We start from the raw sequence: 24,609 nt of genomic DNA on the forward strand, positions 1-24,609 counted from the left end.
CCAGAGGAGGTTTGTGACCCTGTATAAACCAGCTCTCTCAGAACGCTCCGTTTTGGTGTTTGTGTGTCTCTTTAAATGAAATGACCCCCCCCCCCCCCCCCCCCCCCCCCTGAGTTTTCCCCCGTAGACATCACTCCTCTGTAGAGAGAATAAAAATGGCGGACTTGCACAAAAGTTTTGTTCTAGGCTGGATGGAGTGGAGATACCAGGTGAGAGGAGGGGATTTTCTTTTACCAGAATCCCACTGTGACATCACAAGGAGAGCACATTTGAAACGGAGCATTTTTCTCTTCAGACTTATGCAGACCACAAACAAAGGACTGGATGGGTTTATTTCACATTTTGTTGGTCAGACACTCAGGTTACCCAAATATATGTTCAAAACCCTAACCCTGAAACATGCATGTGACACATAATGTTTTCTTGTAAACATCAGCTGTTCACATCTATCCAATAGCCCTTCTCTACTCCCTCATCGTTAGCCTAGCATATTGCTGCCGTCCTGTTTAAAAATGGCTTTCTCTTCCACTAGTTCATTCATACCATCGTTAAGTGTGACCCTCCACCTCCCCATCACCACCACGCCTTCGCTAGTTCATCACATTCTTCCTCCCATCAGCCTCAGATCACAGCATCAGATGTCATCCGATCAATCCCATGTCTTCACAGTTTGTACAGTCTCTTCATCCCTTCAGCCTCAGATGATATCATCAACCATCTTCACAGTTCAATCAACTTCTTCATCGCATACGCCCAGGCGACATCATCCGCTAACACCTCCTCCACCACCAGTGTCTGGACTAGATCCAGACATCTTCAATCAATCTGTCTCCCTGGAGAGTTCAAGCCCCAAAGATTATCTGACGATCATTCAATATTACAAAGTAGAATAAACATTTATCTTTGAATCAGTTAATCGTCTCTCCTGATTGAAATGTTGAAAGTTCCTATGAGAGGAAATAAGCACTCCTGTGCAGAAACACCCTTCCAATGGGTAAGCAATCCACTTCAACATGAGGCTATTCTGTGTATTTACCTTTTGCCTTTAGCGAGAGATGTATTTTTTTTTCAGTAAATCAGTGGATGTAAATTACGACGGAGGATTAGGGCCATGTTAATTTTTTTAATTTTTTTATTTTATTTCCAGATTAAACTCGTAAATTTAGGAGAATAAAGTCGTAAATTTACAAGAATAAAGTCGTAAATTTACGAGATTAAACTCATAATTTTAGCGCAGGCTGGTCTCGAACTCGTAAATTTACGAGTTTAATCTTGTAAATTTACGAGAATAAAGTCGTAAATTTAAAACTTTAATCTCGAAATTTAAAAAAAATAAAAAATTTTAAGGTGGCCATAATCCTCCATCGTAGTAAATTATTATAGACTTAACAAAAGTAAAGCATTACCTCGGTGTGGTTCTTTCTTAAAGGGCCAAATTCAAATCCACACTCTCTTATAGCCTAATATTGGCTCCTGCATTATATGTTATTTAATAATTTGTGCATTAAAGCAAAATATAGGGCTCTGACCCTTTAAAACTACTGCATCTACTTGCAGTGCTTCTGTATCTATTCCACAACCACCGCTGTCCTCATCCATGCACGGCCTGCTCCGACCTCCACCTCAGCGGCAAGTTAGTGTGGACAACAGGAACGAGAGGAATACAAATATAGAAATATAGAATATAGACATAGAAATCCTTCCTGCATATTATCACATCTGCCCTTTTGTAAAGCATCTCAAGCGCAATGCGAATAATGAATAATTGAGTGATTGATCTGTTGCATCACAGGTCATTCTGTTATCTCTCAGATGTTTTTCATGCTTTAACATCAGATGTATTAACAATCCTCTTCCATGTTGTTTTTTTAAAGCTGAGGTCACGTTGTTACATGTGGAGCATTAAATGCTGTTTTTCAAACCGTCTCTTTACTGCCCTCTTGTGCTGAATTATAGTACACCATGTGACATACAGTATATAAACATAGAGGATGTGCAGGTTATGCTTTTTGATTGATTTAGGTTGTGAAATATTGAGCTTTACTCCTGATTGTTGCAGCACACAACAGAATGTTAAAGTTATGCATAAATCGGATTTGTCAACCCGTGTTGGAATAAACAGCTGCAGAGGTTCAGGGTGTTTCAGGACACTTCGTTAAGACGGTCGTTTAATCCCCTCCTGAGCTCTGACAGTCACACCATCGCTCACATTCAGTCACTTGGGGAAAACACCTGTAATATGCAATAAAATCAACCCGAGCAAATGTCAGGAAAAAAATGATCCCTCCGACGTTTCAGAAAATGAATTATGTTTCTCCTCCCCCCTCTCCCCCCTTTGGCAAAGACAAAAACACAGTGACTCATCCTAATGAGCCAATTAGTTTCATCACAGCCTGTTCCAACCCCTCGGATCACGGGAAACTATTCAGCTTCCCCTTCATCTTCTGCTGTGATGGACACTTGTGATGATCGGGCCTTAGGCTTTAAATCTGAGCTTAAATAACCCGAATCATCTCCTTAAAAAACACACGTGCACCCCATGTGTCTGCGTTTAAATTCCACTTCCTTTCTTCTGTTGTGACACCATGTTGGCTCAAACAGAAGTCTAGTAAATTACTTCTACCGAGGTGCTAAAGGGACATGCATGCATCTGCTGTATTTTCTCAGTTTACCTGTGATAAGAGGTGACTTCCTGTTCCTCTTCCATGTCCCTAAAACAGTAAACAGCAAGCTGCATTTTACATTCCTGCATTGGTCTTTGTTTCTGACGGGATTAATGGACGTCTAATTATCCACAGAGTTCCTCTTCTACGAAACAAAAACTGACCTTTACATACAAATCAAGCAGACACAAGAGAGAGTCAGACGAAATCGACAGGACTGAAGATCTTTAGTTCTTTTTAGTGTTATCCAATCAGTGTGACCCGTGTCCCTCTGTAGGCCCGCCCTCTATGCAGCACAGTAACCTCAGAGGTGCTGCTTATATCAACAGAGCAAGGCAGGCAACTTGCTTGAGGGCCTCAGCCCAGTAGGGGGCCCATGAGAGCTGACAACTTTAAATCAAAGAAGCGGCCCAAAATGTGCAAATTTTGCAATGACAGTCGGAAACCTCCCTAAGGGGGGCCCTAATCTAACAGTGCTCAGGAGGTCATCTGGCACCTCTCCAGCTACCAGATCAATTTCCTAGCTTGGACCGCAGCAGGACTCTCTGGTTCCCAATCCAGGTCCATACAGACTGAGAAACTGCCGCCTCGTATCCTTTGTCCTTTGTTTTTAAAGAGCCAGTGAAAGTTAATGCAACTGTTGCAATACGTCTTTTTAACCAGGGCACGGGTTAGCAAGAACCCAGTGTGTGTTTATGAAAGTATTTGTGATCATTTTATCTGTGTTTTCTTCTTGTCCTATCTTCACTTGTTTTGCTGCAAGGAACCATGGAAGAGACCTCAGTGTCAGTGGGTTCTCCCTGCTAAAAAAATGGACAAATAAAATAAAGATTTATAAAGATTTAAAGGCTTTAAATATTTTTCACAGTTAAATATAATAGAAATCAAGTATATCCTCTGAAAATAACTCTGTGAGTCATGACTGTCTACAATGGGTGTAACACCCGAGTCCCACTGTCTGTGATGTTTTCAGAGTTTTCAGAGTCCTATCTTCAGTTTGTTTACATCGCCCGGACGGCCGGCTGACTCCTCCCCTCGTGTATAAAAGTTGTTTAATTGAGGGACTAGAGAAAAGAAGAATAACATACTGTACTCACTGCTTAACTGTGTTTCTAGATCACGCTCATTTCAGGTAAATTTACATGCAGTGTGAAGATACGAGCATAATGAAGATCGCTAGCATTAGCATGCTAACACAACAATGCAGCGCGCGTTGTTTTGGTTTCATGCTGGTGCTCAAGGGCGACATCTGCTGGATCAAAAAATCGAATATAAAGCCTTTGAGAAGTTGGTATTCAAAAGTGTCTAAGTATCAGAAAAATTGGACAAACTTTGTTTCTAGCGGTGGGTGGTTAGAAGTTAGAACCGACTCAAATCATGTCACCATCTCCTCTAAAGTGATTTAAAAAAAAACACACAGAGGATTCAATTTAAGAATCATTCGGACCGTTTTATTGTTCTCATTGGAAACACTAGTCCATAAAAAAACACACACAGACACCTGCGTCCTTCGGAGTAACCTATGGTTATAGAGCTAAATATATATTTGTATAAAATTGATTTCAAGAGATAGAAACATCAGAAATACAACATTTACTGTGGAATCAAAAGTCGAGGTGTGCAGATCACAGGAAGTGGAAGACGATGTGGTTTTTTGAGTTTTTTTTGGTTCTTTGACAGTCTTTGTGCTTCACATTTTGAGACGGAGAGTTTATGATGGGTGTCAGGAGGAAATGATGAAAAGCCCTTGTTAGCACTACGGAGCAGAAATGGCAGTGATTGTGCATGTTTTTTCTTTTCCTTCCATCGAGGATTATATAAATATATACACATGTACATTTTAAATGATTGAGATGTGCTACATTCAGATATGCAGAAATATGCTAACGTTGACTGAATCAGTTAAACAATTCAATCAGCATGATCAACTCACTGATCAGTCATCAAAGAGAATTTAAGACGTAACTAATCAACCTGTCGCTAAATGGATTGCAGATAAAGATGCACAGGAGTATACTGTCCGAGAAGAAGAGTCAGTTTTTTTTTTTTAAAAAGACAACCTGCTGCACAAACACGTCGAACCCTGTACAGTAAAAAGCTCCTCCAGGACAGGAAGTGACAACAATGCAAAGCCTCACAGTGATTGTTTGTTGATTTGCATAATAAAAACACACGCTCACACATTACATACTTTCTTAAAAAAAAAAAAAAAAAAAAAAATCTCAGGATTTATCACATTAAACGTTTTTAAATATGATCACATTTTAAAAGGTGAATTTACTCAAGACTTTGAGGGTCTACGGTCAAGCATGTGAGGATATCAAACACCCAACTTCATTACATGAAAAAAAATTAAATAAAGCAGTTTTATCACCAAATGGCAGTTTTTAGGTTTAAGTATTCTCAGCATGCTGCGAGAGGACATCGTTTAAAATGTTTGAGAAAGTGATTTCGGTGGATTTAAACTTCCAAACATTTGACTGACGATTATTTCCGGCTGTTTTCTGCAGATCTTTGACTTGTACGGCTTGTTATCTCGGGATAACAACACTCTTTTCCCCGTTTTAATATCTTGAGATCTCAGGATAAACGACTGAAATGACCTCGTTTGCACGGGAAAAACTGAGATAAGATATGCAAGATGGGATCAGGAGAAAACAACCAATGTTTTTTTTTATCACAGGGAGTAAAATAAAATGTATTGATTCACGTCCTCTTAGGGCTTCCGTATAAAACACTGCAAATCGTGCATAATTAAATCATACTGATTAACAAAAATATAATATCTTAAGTGTCGCAAAGCAAAAAAAAGGACTTCAGATTCAGAGGTCTTACACGGTGCCAGTCAAGAGAGAAAAATGAATCAAGTGTTTGATCACAAAGAATTGCACTAGAGATGTTTTGAACGGGATGATGCCTGGCACCTACATAGAAACAGAAGAGGTAGAGCTACTCACAGGTAAAAACACATCTCTGAAATCTCCCCCCCAAAAAACAGGAAGTGGGGATCCACTCCTCGGGAGAAAAAAAAAAAGATCACACTTCAGATTCAGATTGTTCCGCACAAAGTTTAAATATAATAAATATGGAAAAAGAAGAAGAAGAAGAAGGGAAGGATAAGGAAAAGAAACAAACAGATTTTCCAGTCTTTTTGAGGCTAACACAAAGATTAGCTTTGCGACGAGTATGCAGCCTTTGATCGATTCTTAAATTAATATTTAATTTGCCCGTAGATTTAAAATTAGCGTCAGCTTGTGAGGGATCACAGACGACCTTTTGTTCACTACAAGAAAAGCAAATGCACTCTTTTAATCTTATGATACAAGTAGTGTTAACTCTTAAAACTGCTGTGCTAGTTATTCTACACGCCTATAATCTACGATATTCAATCAAAACCTTACTTTAAAAAGATAGGTCTGTTACTGCCGGTGTTCTTTGGAGGAACTCCTGATATATGCAGAGTGAAACTCTAAAACTAGCTTCTTTCTGGGCATCTTTCTTGATTTGACATCTTTGGCTCGATACTCTTTATAGAATAAGATAGCGTACAATCATAAAATATTAGTGTTGCATATAAAAACTGCACATGGGTGACCTCGAGTAGCCCTTTTAGTTTCTTCGAGAACATAAATACTCAGTTCCATTCAGCCCTGATTACAAACCAGTACCACCAGAGTGTTTACATTTTTTAAGACAAAAATATTTTCCAGCCATTTTGATTGAAATCCTCACACGAGGAGTTTTAGAAACATGCTATAGTACAAAAAAAAAAAAAGAGGACGGTTATAGTTTTTGCTATGCTGCGCTGGTTCTGCTGCATCTTCTGGATAATTTGTTCACAGATCCGTTTCAGAGCCCTTCCTCCTCCAGACAAAACCGTTCTCCTCAGAGTCCCTTTCTATTCGAATCTGAGGGGAACCTTTTGCGTATCCACCTCTTTCAAGACTGTAAGACAACAAAAAAGAGAGACCAAACAAAAAGATAAATACAGTGTCTGAGGCGACTCAAAAAAAAGCATGCTGCATGAATTACTGTTTGCAGAGAAAATGTGTGAAATGAATGCCAGCTGGTACTCACTCACTCGGCCACAGTGGCAGTTTCAAAATAGTGCTCAGCACGGCGAATGCGTGTTAAGGAAAGCCTTGGATTGATCTCCTGGAGGGGGGAAAGGAGAGGGAAAAAAAAAACAGCTTTTAGAAAACATATTTCTTAAATGAAGGAGGAGCAGGAAAGACAAAGCCACCGCCAAGAAGCTGCTTCTAAAGCCAGAATATGAAGATGTTTTTAAAAAGGTCAGCGAGAGCAGAGGGGAAGAAAAATCGGAGATATTGATCTTTTAAAGTATTCAGTTTGTAAGAGCATGCAAGAAAACTAGTAAAGGCAGGAGAGGAATTTGAGCGAGAAGCCTTCAAAAGCTTAGTTTGAGCAGCAGACCCTCGCTATAGTACTCACTATCCAAAGATTTATCCCCCAACATGGGCTCCTGCTCCATCATATCCATAGAGATTTTTATACTGGGTATATTGTCATGGTAGGGGTAGTCAGACTGTGGGAGGAGGGAGGGAGAACATTAACCCTTCTACATCTACAGGAGGCTGTAGATACATGACAACAACGAGTAAACTTTGTCCACATGCACAGGCCGTAAAAAATGTTTCAGTTTGAGAGAGAATACTTACAAAGTCAATTTCACTGTCGATGCTTCCCTTCTTCTTGCTTTTCTTTTTCTTCTCATCCTCCTTCTTCTTCTTGTCTTTCTCCGGGATGACGTCGTCCAGGTAGCTCAGGTCGTGTTGGGAGAACACGTAGTCCATCGCCTTACGCACGGCAACGAGAGCCAGGATCTGAAGACAAAGAAATGGTTTTATTTTTTTATTTTTTTTAATAAGCCGAGAGACGGTTCTGTGTGTGCGTGTTTGTGATCACGAGTAGTTTTCTCACCATGACCGGGAAAATGATGGCAGCCACAGTGGACTTGAGGATCCAGAGCAGGGCCAGGCACAGGCCCTGGATGAAGGTGAAGAGGTGGATGCGTCTCTGGGGGACGTGTCGCAGGTAGATCAGGTCCGGTTGGTGCTTGGCTGGCATCAGGAGCAGCTGCAGGCGGTCCATGAACTGAAACAAGCAAACAGACAAACATGTCAGAAATCTCCTGCTTGACATGAGCTCATTATCTGTGAAGTTTATTTTTTCATTTAGTTTTTTGCCAGCTAGCTTGCCAACACTAGCTTTACTTTTCTTTATTGGCCTTGCTTAGAAGTTGTATCTCAGCTGCTAGCTAGCCACCATGAGACTACGCATGTATTAACCAACCAGCAACCCATCAATAGCTTGGCCTATATGTTTTTTATTTGCTAGCTAGGCACCAGTAGCATTGTATGTCTTAGCTGCTAGCTAGCCACTCTGCACCGGTGTCTGTGCTAAGCCTACATGTTGCTAGTTAGCCACTTAAAACTTTTCATACATTATCTGTTTTACAAACTGACCACGTGTGTATGCTTACGTGTTGCAGCAGCTAGCAATTGGCTAACAGAAGCTTTGCCTATAAGACACGTTTTAGTCGCTAGCTAGCCACAAGGAGCTTTTATTACTTTTTACAGCAGCTAGCTAACCACCAGCATCGTTTACTGTTTTGTCTAAGCTGCTAACTAGCCATCAGTGGCTTTGCATACATGCTGTGTTTGAGCTGCTTGCTAGCCACTAATAACATTGTTTACTTGTAAATTTCCCCATTGTGGGATAAATAAAGGATTATCTTATCTACTTGTTAGCCTATGTCTGAAATGCTAGCTTACCAATGTAAGCATTGATTACTGTTACATCTTAGTTGCTAGATATCCACCAGTGGCTTTGCTTACATGATGTCTTAACTGCTAGCTAGCCACTGATAGCATGATCTGTTTTAGTTACAAGCTTATATTCGGTATGTCGAAGTGATTTTCCCAAGCAAAGCTCGACACTCTGATGTTAAATACATCCTCTTTGCTTTTAAACAGCCAGCAAGCACACTATCATTGTTGTATTTTAGGCCACCAGTAGCTTTGCTTTAAAAGTAGTTTTTTAGCGACTAGCTAGCTTTCATTTGGTTAAGTCCGACAAACAGGTGCAGAGTTTGAGGGTGTGTTAACAGGAACGCTTTTGTTACTGGGACTAGGCTAATTATTAGCAATTGGACAGTAAATCCTGGCTAACGGTACATCACAGAGTCTTGTTATTTCTTCAGGTGAAATATAAGAGTGTGGATATGAAGGCTTAAAAATTATTTAAATGCACCTTTGATGGGCTTCATTAATTATTCATCAGTATAGGTTACAAGATTTTAGTTTTGCTGTTGAGTAATTGGTTAAGCAATAGCCTAAAACCATTTTCAATGATTAAAATGTAAAGTATAAATTAAAAAAACAATTTAAAGTAACTGCGAAACTCAGTCAAACAGTGCAGGCAATGAACTCACTCACCTGGACACCATTGAGCGACGCCACGCCCATGTAGAGGAACACCCCGTAGAGCACCGGCATGGGAATGAACTGAAAGACACAATGAAAACAGTTATTACTGCAATGCGTGTGTGGCTGTGGTAATGTTTGTTTATGTTGAATTACTCTTAAAACCTATTAACAATTTAAGGTATTCCAGGAAGAGGGAACTCCCTTCATCCACGTAATGACAGAGAGTTTATTTTTAGCGCTATCGCTCGGTTTAAAAATACTCCACAAGCAGCTTATCTAAGAATGTTCTTTTAGTCGGCACATCGGTGTCGACGGTCACTTGGCTGACATTTGTGCAGGTTTGGTAACTTATTGCTCGAGAAGTTTTAAGTAGAAGTTGGGGAAAAAAATCTGTTGCAAAACACAGGCAAGCTATAAAATGTGTATCAAAATACAAATAAAATGTTTAAGATAGTAAAAAATGAATATGCATTTTAAAAAAGGCATTAATCATGACTTTACTTGTCATTTTACATATTTCCTATTTTCATTTATTTGAAAACTACTCAAGAGGACAATACCAAGACCTTCAGCACAGTACTGAAAAACGTCCACAAGGGGGAGCACAAGCTCCAACAATCTCCTCTCAGTGACTTCACATTTTTTTCTGTTTGGCAGCTTAATGTGGGAATGGAAACTCGAGAAGCCACTCAGCTGCAATCGGAGCTTAAGCCCTGATGGACATGCTTATTTCACATCGCATTACCTCAACTATGAGGGTTTCTAATCGGATGAATGAAAGGCTTGCATTTATTGAAAATTTAAGGAGGTGTGGACACGACTTTGTCCTGAAAGAGGTGGACAGTAATCCAGATTTTGAATAGAAGAATTAAGACGTTTGGGAGCTCTCTACCTTGAGGATGGGGGCCATGAAGACGGAGAGTCCCGTGAGGAGGAACACAAAGATACCGGTGACTCTTTGCTCCCTGGATTGGTGACAAAAGAAAAAAGAATCAAACATGATTGAAACACAACAGTTCAGTTATTACCTTCTTTAATTAATGAGAATTTAATGATACAATAAGATTTCAAGTTTTACACTTTACACAGTTTTGAGGAATGTCTCAAACTTCACAGCCCTACAGTTTCATTAACAACAGTTGTGTATCAACTGATTTGAGCTTTCAAAGAAGAGGACAGACAAATTATTCAAATCCTGTTTGATACAGGATGTCTGTAACTGTGTACATCGATATATTAGAGCTCTGCAAAGATTTATTTTAGTTTTTCTCTCCTTTTCTGAGATAATTTTCTCTGTTTTCTGTGTTGCATTTTTCTCTTCTTCTTCACTGATTGAGCAGGATTGCTTTATTTCTCACACAACCCACTTTTCCTTTGTCGCAGAATTAGTTCTTTATTTACAAAAACAAATGAAAAAGAGGCTTTGCACTGATCAGTTAAGCTTAATAATGTGGAAAAAAGCAGGATCGGGATCTGTCACTTGCCCACATTATCAGTAAAACTTGATTTCTAAGAAGGGAAAACTATCCGTCTTTGGATTTTCTGCACGGCCCATGGTCTTAGAAAACGTCCTAGTCTGCATTTTAGCCACCTGCTAGGAGATGTATTTCCACTGGAGAACCAAAAATAAATTAAATGAAATGCCTGGCATTCTCAAAAGTTGCAGCACTATTCTAATAAGTACATAAGAGTGAAAACATTTGTTTGGGACTATCCCATAAGAAGCTATGTATTTCTTAGCCTTCATATTGTGTGTTCTGACCTTGAGCACTGTGCCAAATGTGACCATCTGACAATAGGGAGGGTGAAATGGGATCAACACCCCGGACAAGCAGCTGGGTTAACTCACCTCACACCCAGGAATTTGGGCTGCTCTCCAGGGGCCGACGTCTCGGTCTCCATTTTCAGGGAGTCGATGTGGGCGATGGAGATGACAGTGGCGGCCACGTACCACGGCAGGCCCATGAACGAGCAGATTATCATCAGGACGGCCACCCAGAACAGGTCCAAGTGATAGCCCGCCCCTTTCTGAGAGCAGATGGACTTTTTTAAGTTGCTGCACAGTTTGATGTTTGTTTAAATTTTGAAATATTTGCATTTAGCTTTCATGCATCCAAAATGTGGAATCATGTACAAAATGTGGAATCATGTACAACACACTCAAGAATGACACTCGACGATGAGCTCCGACCACTTATTCATTGATTGCATGCAAGGATTTGAAATGTCAGTAGATCTTCCAAGTTTATGTACAAACCTTCAGTTTGTGCTCTTTCCGGTTGACGATCACCGCAGTGATCTGCTGGTCCATGAATATGAGAATGGTTACCAGCAGAGCGGGGAGGGCCGCAGCCAGGTACACCCACCAAGGGTTCCCTCCGAAGGGCTTGACAAACCAGCCTCTATGAGGACTCGTTGGCTGGAAGAAAAAGAGGAAGAACAACACTGCTAAAGCAACACCTGACCAGAGGTTTCATTGAGTCCACATCACAGAGACATGGATTACATTTCCAATAAAACTGAAAAAAACTTGAAGCAGCTACTCGACCCTTTCACAAAGTCCTAACACTGAAAAGAGTCTGACATTACAAGTCAGAAATCTGTACTTTAAAGACTCTGTGGTCAAACAAAGCGGCCTCTGTAAGTCCTGCGTGTTCTCAAATCTCCGATAATCAAGATGTTATTCGATGCAGGTACCCGGCTCCTCTGCCCCACCCTCCCCTTCCTCCCCCGTCAGGGCTGCAGGGGCAGGTTTTAAAACATGAGCCTGACTGTGCCTGTGTTTCAGGTAATGTGTATCACTAACTGGGTGGACCATAAAGAAAGCATTATGCTGAGAGGAAACATGGATCATTATCAGCGTAATCAGAGAAAACTCTGAGCACCTGGCTGGCCTTTTTTTTTTCCCCCCCCAACTTAAAACTTGATTTCAAACATGCATTCTTCCATGCTTAGTTAGTTAAATCGTTTATTTGAATCAGGGACGGTGTACAAAAAAAACCCATTAGTCTCAGAAGAGAAGAGATGCTTTGTACCAGATTTAGCTAGCTAGCTAATTTCCATCTGTTGTGAGGCGCTTACCTTGAATTCCGTTGGCACTATAAGCTTTGGGGTGTTCACACCGACGAAGGCGTCCACGCCGCAGAAGAGGAGAATGGTCAAGATGATCGCAAAGTCACTGATGAGCTTCCTCACCTGGAAGGGGAGACACATTGGAACAGGATTTATAGAGTTTAATTCAAGCATGTGGAAGGAAAGGACTACTGGCTGTTAAACTTCTTAAACGGGGACAGACATCAAGTTGAATTTTGCTTTTGAAAGCGCAGTGATGATAGGAAATCTACAAAATGTAGCGCTTTGTGCTAACTAGCAAATGTTAGCTTTCAAAACATGGTCAAGATGGTGAGCATGGTATCTTGAGCTTGTCAACTAAACGGAGATTTATTTGAGAATCATTTGTCAGAGGTGAAGCTAAATCGAGCTAGCTAGTCTCTCAGGAAAGGCAGAGAAAGGTGGGTGGATACAGGTGAAATCATTGACTGTGATAGTAATATGGACAACACATCTGTCTCCATCTGTTGTTAAAAAAGTGAAGCCAAAATACCCTGCTGAATAATTAGCTGTTGGGTGTAGTTTTTTGTTGTTGTTAGCTCATAAATGTAGCCTACACAACATGTTCTCCAAAGTGGCCTACCTCTTCACATGTGTAATGTGTAAATATCACTCCATGTTTGATGCATTTAGCGATTGGCACGTGGGCAGAAATGAACAAACTGCGACTCATTCATTGGTGGCTGCATGTCACTCACCTTGGTGGGGAAGAAGCGGCTTGTCTTGAACTTCTTCAGAGCCATGGAGCAGGTGTAAGTCCCAAAGAACAGGATGAAAGACATCAGGGTGATGTCAGGCACGTAGCCGCAGGCGTCTCCGACCAGCTCACCTCCGTAATGCAGACACTGCTTCTTGGTCAGCGTCGCCCAGGTGGCGTTCACTGGCTGAGGACACACAAAGACAAAAAGTTTCTTTAAAGGACACCTAGTGTTTAAAATGGGTACTGCAGTCCAAATTCAAAACATCATAGAGAGCTGTCTCCCCCCCCCCTCCTCTCTAGAGTCGATGCTCACTCAGGTCACCATGTGGTGGACTCTGAAGCTTCAGTGTTTATCCAGCTCTGCATGGGTCTGTAAACCTTTCTGTGTTCTAACCTCTCTCCATTTTTCAAAAGCATCTCCAATATTGATCCTAGTTTGAGCACGTTTCTGCTCGTGGAGCTTATTAGAAACATGCAGAGGCTTTTTAGGTCGGGTACAATCACTTCTATCTGAACCACTTCTCTTGCCTGCTTCCATCACTGCAACACCTGCATGTTTCCTTAATGTTTGATCATACAGTAAGGTCACTTACATTCAGTGAATATCTTTGGATTAAAAAAACAAAACATTCTGAATTTAAAAATGTCCCAAGAACAAGGACGCCACGTACCAGATCAGAACTGTTTGTCCAGGCCGAGAGGTCAAGGAGATCTGACGAGTTGCCTGGTGAAAAACAGAAACAACAACAGCTTATCAGCATGATGAGAAAAACTTTACAACCCATTTCTGTTTGAACCGGTGTCAAAATCTCTCTCCAATACAATCATGCCAGGTCACAGAAAACTGATAAGGCGGTTGAGAAAGTAAACAGAGGTATCTACAGGCCGACACATACGAGTATCATTTGTTATCTCCACTGTAAACATGGCAAAACAAGTAGGGAGCTTGTGTTTTAAGCACAATGGTAACATCAGTGCCAAATAGAAAACAGAATACGAATGTTCAGTTTTCAGTTTTCACCGTCTGGTATCATCGAGGGATGATACCGAGATTCAGACGGCGCCAGAAACAAACAACAATGACGAGCTTTACAGAAAGTGATGGTGCTATCAGTCATCAGGACACAAAAAGCCACTCCTGTAATCAATCTTCACTTCCCCATTATAGAACATTTATCTTCACAATTAAAAAACTACAAACCAGGTATGCAGTTGCAGTCGTATTGGGTGATCAAGTTGGCGTCGAAGCCGGCGTTGATGGGGTTGTAGTGGCCCAGCTTGATCATCTTCTTGAACGCGTCGTAGATGAAGATGAAGCTGATGAGCGCCGAGAAGCCCTCCTCGGTGAAACGCGTGAAGTACTGCACCAGGAAGCTGGCGTCGGTGGCGACCAGCAGGAGACAGAACACGGCCGACCACAGGCCGATCCACAGCCGGAACTCTAGGTAGTCGAAGTCGTTGTCTCTGAGAAGAACGGTAAAAAAAAGAAAAAAAAAAGCGGTGAGTTGTGTTGGTTTTACTTGCAGAATATACGTTTATACGTGGAACTAAAATATGGAACATTTACTCCCATCTGGGTTTTTTTTACACTTCATGTCACATTTTACACACTGATGGCAGAAAAATACGGAAAAGGGATCGAACCCCAGATCAACCGTGAGCCACAGCGGCTCACAATTTCATCGTTACATTCACAACAAGCGCATCACAAAGTCAAAATCCAGCGCAACAAATATGAACAATTACTTTGTGGTAATGCCATGCTTTCTCACTCAGCGTGTGTTTAAGATTAAGATTAACTTCATTGTCCCAGTGGGAAATTTGTCTTGGACTTCACAGAGCTCTGATGCAGTAGCAAAAAATAACAAAATACATTCATTTGTCGGTAAAACATGTCAGTTAAATAATCATAAAATGCCATACAAGTGAATTACTAAAACAAGTGTTTGAAGTATTTCACCTACTGAGTGGAAAACCTCAGATTAATTGGTGACTGATGAAAAATATTAGAATGATATCTTTGTGGAGATATTTTGTAGTCAGGAGAGACATTTTGTAATCACAGATATTGTGACTTTAAAGGCTTTATATGTGATTTTTTGATCCAGCAGGTGTCGCCCTTGAGCACCAGCATGAAACCAAAACAACTCGCGCTGCATTGTTGTGTTAGCATGCTAATGCTAGCGATCTTCATTATGCTCGTATCTTCACACTGCATGTAAATTTACCTGAAATGAGCGTGATCTAGAAACACAGTTAAGCAGTGAGTACAGTATGTTATTCTTCTTTTCTCTAGTCCCTCAATTAAACAACTTTTATACGCGAGGGGAGGAGTCAGCCGGCCGTCCCGGCGATGTAAACAAACTGAAGATAGGACTCTGAAAACTCGGAAAACATCACAGACAGTGGGACTCGGGTGTTACACCCATTGTAGACAGTCATGATTTTCAGAGGATATACTTGATTTATATTATATTTAAATGTGAAAGATCACATAGAAAGCCTTTAATGTTTACCTGCATGTGAGCAACAGCTAATATGCACTCCTTAATAAATGCTTCTTTTTAAAAATCGCACTTCACATCGTTATTGAGCTATGTTATCATGCATTGTATATGTTTCTCCTATCATGCCGGTCTAGAGAATATGCCCCCCTGAGGTCAACATATACCAGTCGAAGAGACGGCTAGCAGCTGCAGCTGACTCAGCAGCTTTTTTCCTCCGGGCGTGGAAACATTCAGAGGCCACGGTCGCCACAACATTCTTCAGTCACAGTGTAAAATTAAATGAGAGTGAATTATTGATGGTGGAACATAAGCAGCATGCTGTTTGGTAATGCTAGAAGAGTCTCTCTGGGAGAGTACAGTGGGAGGAGGAGGAGGGAGAGGACAGCATTAACAGCCTTTAGTACCCACAAGAAATGGCAGGTTTAACATGCAACATGTCTGAAGGGATGGACCTGATGCTCTCAAAGAGGTTAGAGGTTATCTAACAGGACAGCTCTCCAAAAAACACCTTGTGATTTTCTTTGCAGCACCAACGAAGAGCCAGAGACTTAAAACCACACCCTCCAAAATAGTGTTGTAGTCAAGACCACAATAACCCGAGACCAAGACATACCCGAGACCGGAGAGTTCCAAGACCAAGACATTTAGGGGATCGAGACCGAGTCAAGACAAAGACCAAATCAGGGTGAGACCGAGCCAAGACCGAGACCATAAATATCTCTCCTCATCTTGTGTGCAGCGGGCGTTTCACTCCCTCAGACCGTACAAAGCAGCATCATCACCCTTGCCCACTCACTGGTGGTGAATTGTTTTTCTGGATGTTACCTATTGTGTGTTCATGCATCTACTCACCCCGACTTATTGAGCAATTTTTTTCTGTGCAACTTTTTCAAGGAGTCCCGCAGGGAAAAAAAATCTGGATAAAGTTAACATGCAGCTCACCCCAAAAGTTGAGTTAAGATATTGTGTGAGCAGGGTTTGTCTTTTTATGCACTACTTAAGAGTCTTAACTTGTCTCTGAATAAAGCAGGACAGGGAGTTGAGGGCAAATACTGCACGAGATATTCAGTGAGAACAAAAAGTTCCTCTTTGATTAAATCAAAACAGAAACTAGCAGCTTAGCGTGAATGTGATTATCGGTCTGCATTCTTAACGCTCCCGTTTTCTATTTGAAGAGGTCACAAGGAAAGCATCTTTTTGGAAACACACAAACAACATCATGGTCCACGATCTTTAAATATCTCCCCCGGGCCCTCAGGCTGTGTCTGAACCCTCGGTCACCCTGAACCAGCGTCATCAGAAAGGAAAACACTCACTTGCTGAAGTTGAAGAGGAGCCTTTCAAAGACGAGCACGGGGCCCGTGCTGCTCAGGATGGTCAGCGGCTGTCCGGCCAGCAGACAGAACACCGCTCCCGTCAGCGCCGTACCCAGGAAACTTTCCAACACTCCCTGCAAGACAGCACGCGGGGCAAAGAAATACAGAATCAGCTCCTGAAAGATGACTTCATTTATACATTATATAAGCACAAATAACTTCACATTTACAAGAACAACAAGGACACAAATATACACACAGAACCTTAAAAAGTTACTTCATAACACTGAGCGCAGCACGGTGCGATAATGAAACTAAAATAACACACTCACTAATAATTCAACAAGTTTGCTCTTTTTTTCTTACAAAGGTTTGGGCAAGAACTTTTACCTTAACAGTTTTTATTAAAGTCTTTAAATGCGATTTTCTGATCCAGCAGATGTCGCCCTTGAGCACCAGCATGAAACCAAAACAACTTGCGCTGCATTGTTGTGTTAGCATGCTAATGCTAGCGATCTTTATTATGCTCGTATCTTCACACTGCATGTAAATTTACCTGAAATGAGCGTGATCTAGAAACACAGTTAAGCAGTGAGTACAGTATGTTATTCTTCTTTTCTCTAGTCCCTCAATTAAACAACTTTTATATGCGAGGGGAGGAGTCAGCCGGCCGTCCTGGCGATGTAAACAAACTGAAGATAGGACTCTGAAAACATCACAGACAGTGGGACTCGGGTGTTACACCCATTGTAGACAGTCATGACTCACAGAGTTATTTTCAGAGGATATACTTGATTTATATTATATTTAAGTGTGAAAAATCACACAGAAAGACTTTAAGTTATTTTGTTGTAATTGTTATTTACTTCGTTTTGATTTAGTTTCAAGAAAGAGATGCCATGTGGTTCTTGACAAATAAAAAACGTGTATGTAACAAGCTGGCCGCCACCACTGAAATGTTGTTGTTTTTTTTTTAAATGTTATTCTCAGCGTACAGGACCATTCCGCAAATAAATCAGTTACGGCTTAGGCCACAGGGGGTACCAAAAAAAAAAAAAACACCGCACACTGAAAGTTAGTCTCAGGACACAATCATGACCGCTGTTACAACCTGTTGGTGCTGTAATATACATGCACATATGATGCAGACTAATATTTAGGTTGACCATGTTTGTATGTGTTGGGTGGGGTTTCTTACAAACATATACAGGTTTCTACCACACCCACATGTTGTTATTTTTACATGTGAAATAAGCTAAAGTAAATCAACTTTAAGTCTTCATTTACTACCAGAGTAAAGAAACAATCAGCTTTCTCTCAGACTACAAAAATATATACAATATTTCTGCTCACTCAGCAGGGAGCTTTGTTTTCCCTCCAAACAATACACAGTTATTGCGACAGCCGGCCAATCAGGACAAGCCTGTTTCCTTTCCTGTTGGTTGTTCTGACTGTGTGTATTTTAAAAGCTTATTGCTTCACAGATACAGCAGATAAGCGAAAAAAAATGTGAGTTTAAATTTTCATATCCTGAGCTGAGGAGAGGTCAAGTGAGAGCAGGGAAGCCCTCCGCTGTGCTCAGAGTGGGAAAGCAAAGGGATGTGTGTGAGAGTGTGTGTGTGTGTGTGTGTGTGTGTGTGTGTGTGAGTGTGTTTGGGTGGGGGGGGGGGGGGGGGGGTCATTAGACATGCAGCCATGACAAGGCTGCAGTGGAGTAATCTGGATCTGTGGTTATTTACAGCGCAGGTAAATCCCTGAGGTTGCTGCGGTGGTGGTGGTGGTGGTGCAGGGAGGCAGCTCTCTTCAGAAGCCAAAGCGCCTTTTGACAACCTGACAACCTCTCAGTACTCTAAATACACAAAAGGAATGCGGTGCATGAGGAAGCATGCAGCAATGTGCGCCACTCTTTACCAGAAATGTGCGACTCTCTTCCGCATGCAGCTCTGTCAACAGAAGGTGCAACAGATGGATGCAGTATGAGCCTTTGAGCTCCATATTAGCATGGCTTATCAGCTGAAGTGAAATCTATTTGGTGTTAATTAAGCTGTGACTTCACAAAGGGAGCTCTGACGGGGAGGTGGAAAAACAGCAAATATCTCACAACAGATTCAATATCATTCCATTCAGGCCAGCGACGGGCGACACTGCAGCTCATGAATCTAATAGGAGGGGGAACACTGACAGGGAAAACGACACATTTGTCTTGTAGAAGTGTGACTCGCAGGGATACTCAAGATGATACCAGACGAGATGTGATAGCTACAAGATAGCGATAATTTCACAAAACTGCAATAACTGATCAATTGCAAGACAATTATAATGAAGATACAACAAGATTTCTGATTGACTGAAGAATGTAATAAGACCCTGAAAAGGTCAAGTGCAGGGTCAATGTATTTATTCCCTGAAATATGGGGTCAGTGTCACCTCTCACCACGCTTCATCTTTTCACTTTTTACCACCGCTGCCCTTTCCTTCTTTCATCCCGCTGTCAGCTTCTTCTCCGACCCATTAAATTCTGTTCAAATCGCCCTCATAAGCGACCATCGTTAAGGAGCCATGAAGTAGTGCCCCATAGTTAAATGTGCTCAGAGCGCCTAATATGGACCTTTGGCAGCAGCGATAATTTACCCAAACGAGTCAACAGGGCGATTTATATTTTAGTGTTATTGAAGTTTTGTCCGATCCCTTTTGTTTTGTAGCGAGACAATATGCATGGACATGTGCATCAAAGCCAATTAAGCCGTGCTGATTGGCTCTTTAATGAAGTGACCTTCCCCAGTGTGAACAGAAAATAATCCCAGAATCAACTCTGCAAACACAGCCAACTTCAGCGTCACAATCCATCAAACAATAACAATCTTTCATAATGCTTCATTTGAAGTTAAACTCCCTTTCAGGCCACAAAGAGGAAGTGCTGCGATTAAATCATAACCGTGTCATGTATGTTTAAAGGTCACATGTTATGAAAAATCCACTTCCCCATGTTTCTCTTACACTAACATGTGTCTCTAGTCTGTCTACAAACCCCCCAATGATGAGAAAAGTCCATCCTCTCCGTCTTTTACCTGCTCCACTTTTCAGAAAATGTGTGCTCAAACAGGCCGTTTGGAGATTTTCCCTTCATGACATCACAAAGGGCAGTAGCCCCTCCCCCAGGTGGGTGACACTCCCACAGCTAGGTGTTTGTTCTGCCCTCTGAGTCTGCCTTCTCACCGTAAACAATAGGACATGGAGCGAGAAAGCCCCGAGTACACCCAAGCCCTTCCAGAGAGGGGGCGTGGTCAGACATAGCTCATTTACATATTTAAAGGTGCAGACACAGAAACAGCCTGTTCTGAGCAGGGCTGAAATAGAGGGGTTTATAGACATGATCAAATACAGGATCAGAGTGGATTTAGAATAAGAAACTTCACACACATGTTTTGAGGAGCTCTGAGACTTATTTAAACTGAAGAAGAGGAGGAGGATATGTCACCTTTAAGGGAGACTTTGATGTTCAGTTAAGAAAATAATGTAACTGGAAGTATTGCATGTCTCACTCACGTCCATCATGATGATATCCATGGTAGTTATGTTTTATATTTATGTCATTGTGCTGTTTTTTTTATAGATGTATTGACTGTATGGACCTCTGTTGCAAACCAAATTGCCCCTTGGGGACAATAAAGATTTTCCAAATCCAAATCCATGGATGTTTGTTAGAACCTACTGGGGAAATCAAGAGCAGGAAACAGCTGCATTACGTGCACAAAGGCAGCAGCGATCACACGATATTGACGTCATCACCTCACCCACTCAATCGCTCACTCGCTGTGGATCTTAACTGAAAATATCTGCCGTGTTCACACATAGGGAGCCGGCAGGGAAGAGTCCAGTTGCCGTTTGTGTGCACTCATGAAGATTAAAAAGTTCTGGAGCTTTTTTCTGGAGTTTTGTTCATGTGTGATAAAGGCTCAGGTGTATTATGGGAAATGTAGGATCAAGCTTAACCTAGACTTCAGATGAAAGTCGGGATCTGACATCATCTGCCTCTAGAATTGTATTCCTGCAAATTTAACACAAACTGTTGAAATGAGGCTTTATTCCTTTTTGAAAGAGATCTTGGAGCCCAATGGTTGTGTTTGAGCCTGTCACCTCTCCTTCACTGACAAATCAAAATCAAGAAGGGGCGGGACTTCTGATATCAGCTTTGTCAACAACAATGGCGGAGGAGTCTGACTTGTCATTTCGAGGGGGAATCTTTTGCTGACGTCAGGACATGACTCCTTTACATCGTTATCAAGTCTTGGTGATATTTCCTTTTACTTAAGCAAATTCTAAAAATATGGAACTATCGAAAAACACACCTACTGACATATCAGAGGGAAGCAGAAGTCACATTTTCGTAACCTAGCAACAATGAGAGTTGGTGAGAAGCGCTCTGTAAAGGAAATTGTGGGTGCTGCTTGTGGAAAAAGAACACAGGCCCTAATGAAGGGAACTGCAAACTAATCCCAAACTGGACAGATCTGTCTGCAGTTACAGCTTTTTAACTTTTACCAAATATGCATGAGCTATGAGATGTGATTTTACATCAGGGGTCTTTCTTTACCTGCATGTTCTCCGTCGCATCTCCGAGTAACCCCCCGAACGTGATCGCATTGGTGACCGTGCCCAGGTAGATGAACAAGATGGCCGACAGAGACTGGATGTGCAGAGCGTCGTAGAAGTCGCTCGCAAAGAACGGCAGCTTCCGCTTGATGTCCAGGATGAGACCTCCACAGAACCTTAAAAAACAAAAAATTTAAAAAATATGCAAACAAACACGTTTAGCAGCTCCTTTAAATTTCATAACTGTGGAAACTTTGACTTCATGTGGTGTCAGGCACCAGATAAAGAAAGGACAGCCTGTTCCTGAAACATGAAGGAAGAAGTTATCTAATTCTGAAGTGCTCTGAGCCATGCCGGGAACACTTACTTGTTGCAAACTTACTTGCAAGAAGAGATAATTAAGACTTAAATGTTTTTCCTGGTCATGACTTTGACTCACACAAGGGCTGTAGTGTCACTTTTTTTAGTTTCTACACAGTTTATTCAAAGATGCACCGCTGAGGATGATGTGTGTTAAGGAATCGAGTTCTCCTTACTTTCTAGTTCTCTGAAGCTCCTCTCCGACCTCGTGTCCTCCTCCCCCTCCGTGTCCCGCATCGTGGGGGGTGTCGCCGTTCATCTGAGGCGCCTCTAATCCAGCGTACATGTGCTTCCTTTTTTAAAACAAGACAGCAGACAGACCTTCAGATTTATGTTTTCACACAAACAAAAAACAATCTGAGGGGGGGGGGGATTAAGTAAGATATGTGAATAAAGTAAACATCTGTATGTCATGGAAAAAAGCCAGTATAGGTGTCTTTATTGTAAAAATAGAACAGTGAATAGAGACATATATCAGCGAGGGTGTGACAGGAGGTGAGGCCAGAGTCGAACCCAGGACCGCCCGCTTCGAGGACTCTACAGCCTCTTTACATTGGGGGCGTGCAAACTAACCACTGGGGCTTTGAAGTTTTAAACCAAGAAACTATGTGTCAATTTAGGGAAAATAATCCAACTATCGACTGTATGAAACATGGACGTTGTCTCACTTCTGTTATCGACCTGCGGTGTTGAAGAATTAAGCCAGAGTGAAAGTGCAACAAACTGCAGTTCCTGGAGTTTTACAGCAGAAATAAACATGTTTACAGCCAGCGGTAAAAACAGTTTGGGGCCCTTCAGCCCGTTTCTTAAGGCAAAGAGTTGTGCGTAAATCTGCATGATTACGGGTGCAGCTGGGTTGACTGACAGCTGGGTGGTTGATTGTAGCTCTTAGCAAGCCTCTGCAGACGTAGCCTCAGTGACGACACACATCGGTTTCTGAATAGCTGTTATGAGGCCCATGGCTCCTTGGCCTTGGCGGTCGCCATATTGGAAAACGCTGAGCCCTATGTAGGCCTATGTGTTGTGTTGTTGACCTGTGTGCTCTGCTAGGTGTACGGTATTTCTTTCCTGTCTTATGTTGTCTGGCTTTTAAGTGTCTTACATGTGCTTCTAGATCTACTATATTTTGGTTCCATCTTAGTCTATTTATGTCGATGTAGCTGTGCCAGGGGGCCTTAAGCCTCCTGCAACAAGTCCGTCTGTCAGTCAACATAGCCCCGCCCCTAATTATGCAAATGTATGCATAACACTTCGGCCTTTAAATAATCAAAAAAGATGAGTTAAAAGTGATTTATGGTGTAGCTTAGAGCAGACCTCTTGTCTGAGGAGGGCAGAGACTTGGGGGGCTCTATCCTGATGTCGGGGTCCCACTCTCCCGGGGGGAGGACGATGACCTCATCCAGGAACTCCTCGATACCCGCCAGCAGGTCCTGTCTGTCCTTCGCTTTGTAGGCAATGTCGTGGAAAACCTGCAGGGCAACAAACCATTACCAACATCGTATTAATCAGACAAATACTACGTCATGTGTCCCAAAGTCTGTTGTTTTATCTGTAGTTTACATTCAAGATAAAAACCTTGATCTGTCCCTAAAAAAATCAGGGTTGAGAAAAAAAACAAAAAACCTAAAATGCGCAACTGCTCCGTCCCAGCGACTTCTGATAACACACGGTGAAATGACGGCATCCCCCTGTACATAATATTGACAACCACCAGGATTTATCTGAACTCTTTCACAATGTAAACAAATACAGAGTCCTAATCTTTGATATCCACCGATACAAGCCGGTAACTTACTACTGAGAATCTGATAAACCTCTGACTAAGACGTCAGAGAGGGTAAAGTTTAACCTGAGGAAATCCAGGAAAAACACACTTCCTATCCTGCGTTGTTGACACGAGATACAGCGGGGAAGAGTCGGGTGATCTGTGGGAATGTGTGAGTTAAGGTGCGCTCTTGAAATGTGTGTCAACATTCCTGACAACTCGGAGAGGCTGAGTCAGAGCGGAGTGTGGAGATACACACCAGAGAGACACAGAGCAGACGGAGCTGGAAATACTGGAAAATACAACGAGCCTGTAACGACTTGATTGTATTGACCTCGAAACTGCTGACAAACGTTGTCCTTAATTGAGCCACAAATTGGTTTCTGACAACAAGACTAGCCAGAAAAACTGTGATAAGAGGTGTCAGATGATGCACGCCTGAAGTGAAGAGGAAATAGACCTCGTCATAGCGGCCCGTGTGTTCAAATGTGACCTCTGCCCTTTGCTTCATGTCATCCCCCACTCTCTCTCCTCCCAACATTTCCTGTCTCCTTTCAGCTGTCCTCTCCAATAGAGACAAAAACAGCCCCAAAATAAATAAATAACATAGAAAAACTGGAGAAATTAAAGGAAGAATGAGCGACTTTTTGATCCAGTAGATGTCGCCCTTGAGCACCAGCATGAAACCAAAACAAACTGCTGTTTTTAGCTACACCTCCGCTTTTCTGAAGCCTCCGCTCTCCTGTAGAGACACACCTCCGACCCCACGCTCCACTCATGTTTGCACAAAGGAGTTATCAATTTGAACGCACCATAATTAAGCAAGCGGCTGACAAAAATCGTCCTTTCCTCGAGCTGCAATCGCCTGTGTCCTGCAATGTTGTGCTAGCAGGCTAATGTTGACAGTATTGGCAGACCTTTGATTTGAATGGAGCACAGCTTCTCTATCTCGCTCTCTCTCTTTTCCCTCGCAGCAGCAGCTTTGGGTATATGATGAGATCTGTGCGGTTTACTTTTTAAAGATTTGGACTTTTTGATCCCATCAAATCATTAAAATAAAAGATTATGTTGCATGAAACAAGTGGTAACTTTTCCAAGTGCAGAAAATGCATTTACAAAAACTTCATGCACCCCCTGGTAAAAAA

General features: G+C 41.8%; 1 protein-coding gene across 6 annotated transcripts in view; it reads right to left on the reverse strand.

The window, feature by feature from the left end:
• Positions 1-4,862: 4,862 nt before the first annotated feature.
• LOC132992551 (electrogenic sodium bicarbonate cotransporter 1-like) overlaps positions 4,863-24,609 on the reverse strand; it is a 42,668-nt gene continuing 22,921 nt past the window's right edge. For 2 of the 6 annotated variants that reach the window (XM_061061935.1, XM_061061939.1), the window contains 17 exons: positions 23,014-23,168; positions 21,876-21,992; positions 21,341-21,515; positions 16,747-16,880; positions 14,125-14,387; positions 13,595-13,647; positions 12,922-13,107; positions 12,194-12,307; positions 11,370-11,531; positions 10,962-11,140; positions 10,005-10,077; positions 9,122-9,190; positions 7,605-7,778; positions 7,343-7,507; positions 7,116-7,209; positions 6,741-6,818; positions 4,863-6,608 (listed from right to left, as the gene is read on the reverse strand). In XM_061061935.1, the coding sequence (XP_060917918.1) occupies positions 6,775-6,818; positions 7,116-7,209; positions 7,343-7,507; positions 7,605-7,778; positions 9,122-9,190; positions 10,005-10,077; positions 10,962-11,140; positions 11,370-11,531; positions 12,194-12,307; positions 12,922-13,107; positions 13,595-13,647; positions 14,125-14,387; positions 16,747-16,880; positions 21,341-21,515; positions 21,876-21,992; positions 23,014-23,168 (2,157 nt within the window). In that variant the 3' untranslated portion in view covers positions 4,863-6,608; positions 6,741-6,774. The remainder of the gene's footprint in view (positions 6,609-6,740; positions 6,819-7,115; positions 7,210-7,342; positions 7,508-7,604; positions 7,779-9,121; positions 9,191-10,004; positions 10,078-10,961; positions 11,141-11,369; positions 11,532-12,193; positions 12,308-12,921; positions 13,108-13,594; positions 13,648-14,124; positions 14,388-16,746; positions 16,881-21,340; positions 21,516-21,875; positions 21,993-23,013; positions 23,169-24,609) is intronic. The other 4 variants (XM_061061933.1, XM_061061937.1, XM_061061936.1 and 1 more) reach the window with 3 other exon arrangements.

Source organism: Labrus mixtus, chromosome 17 (genome assembly GCF_963584025.1).
Source record: "Labrus mixtus chromosome 17, fLabMix1.1, whole genome shotgun sequence".
NCBI classification, from domain to species: domain Eukaryota; kingdom Metazoa; phylum Chordata; class Actinopteri; order Labriformes; family Labridae; genus Labrus; species Labrus mixtus.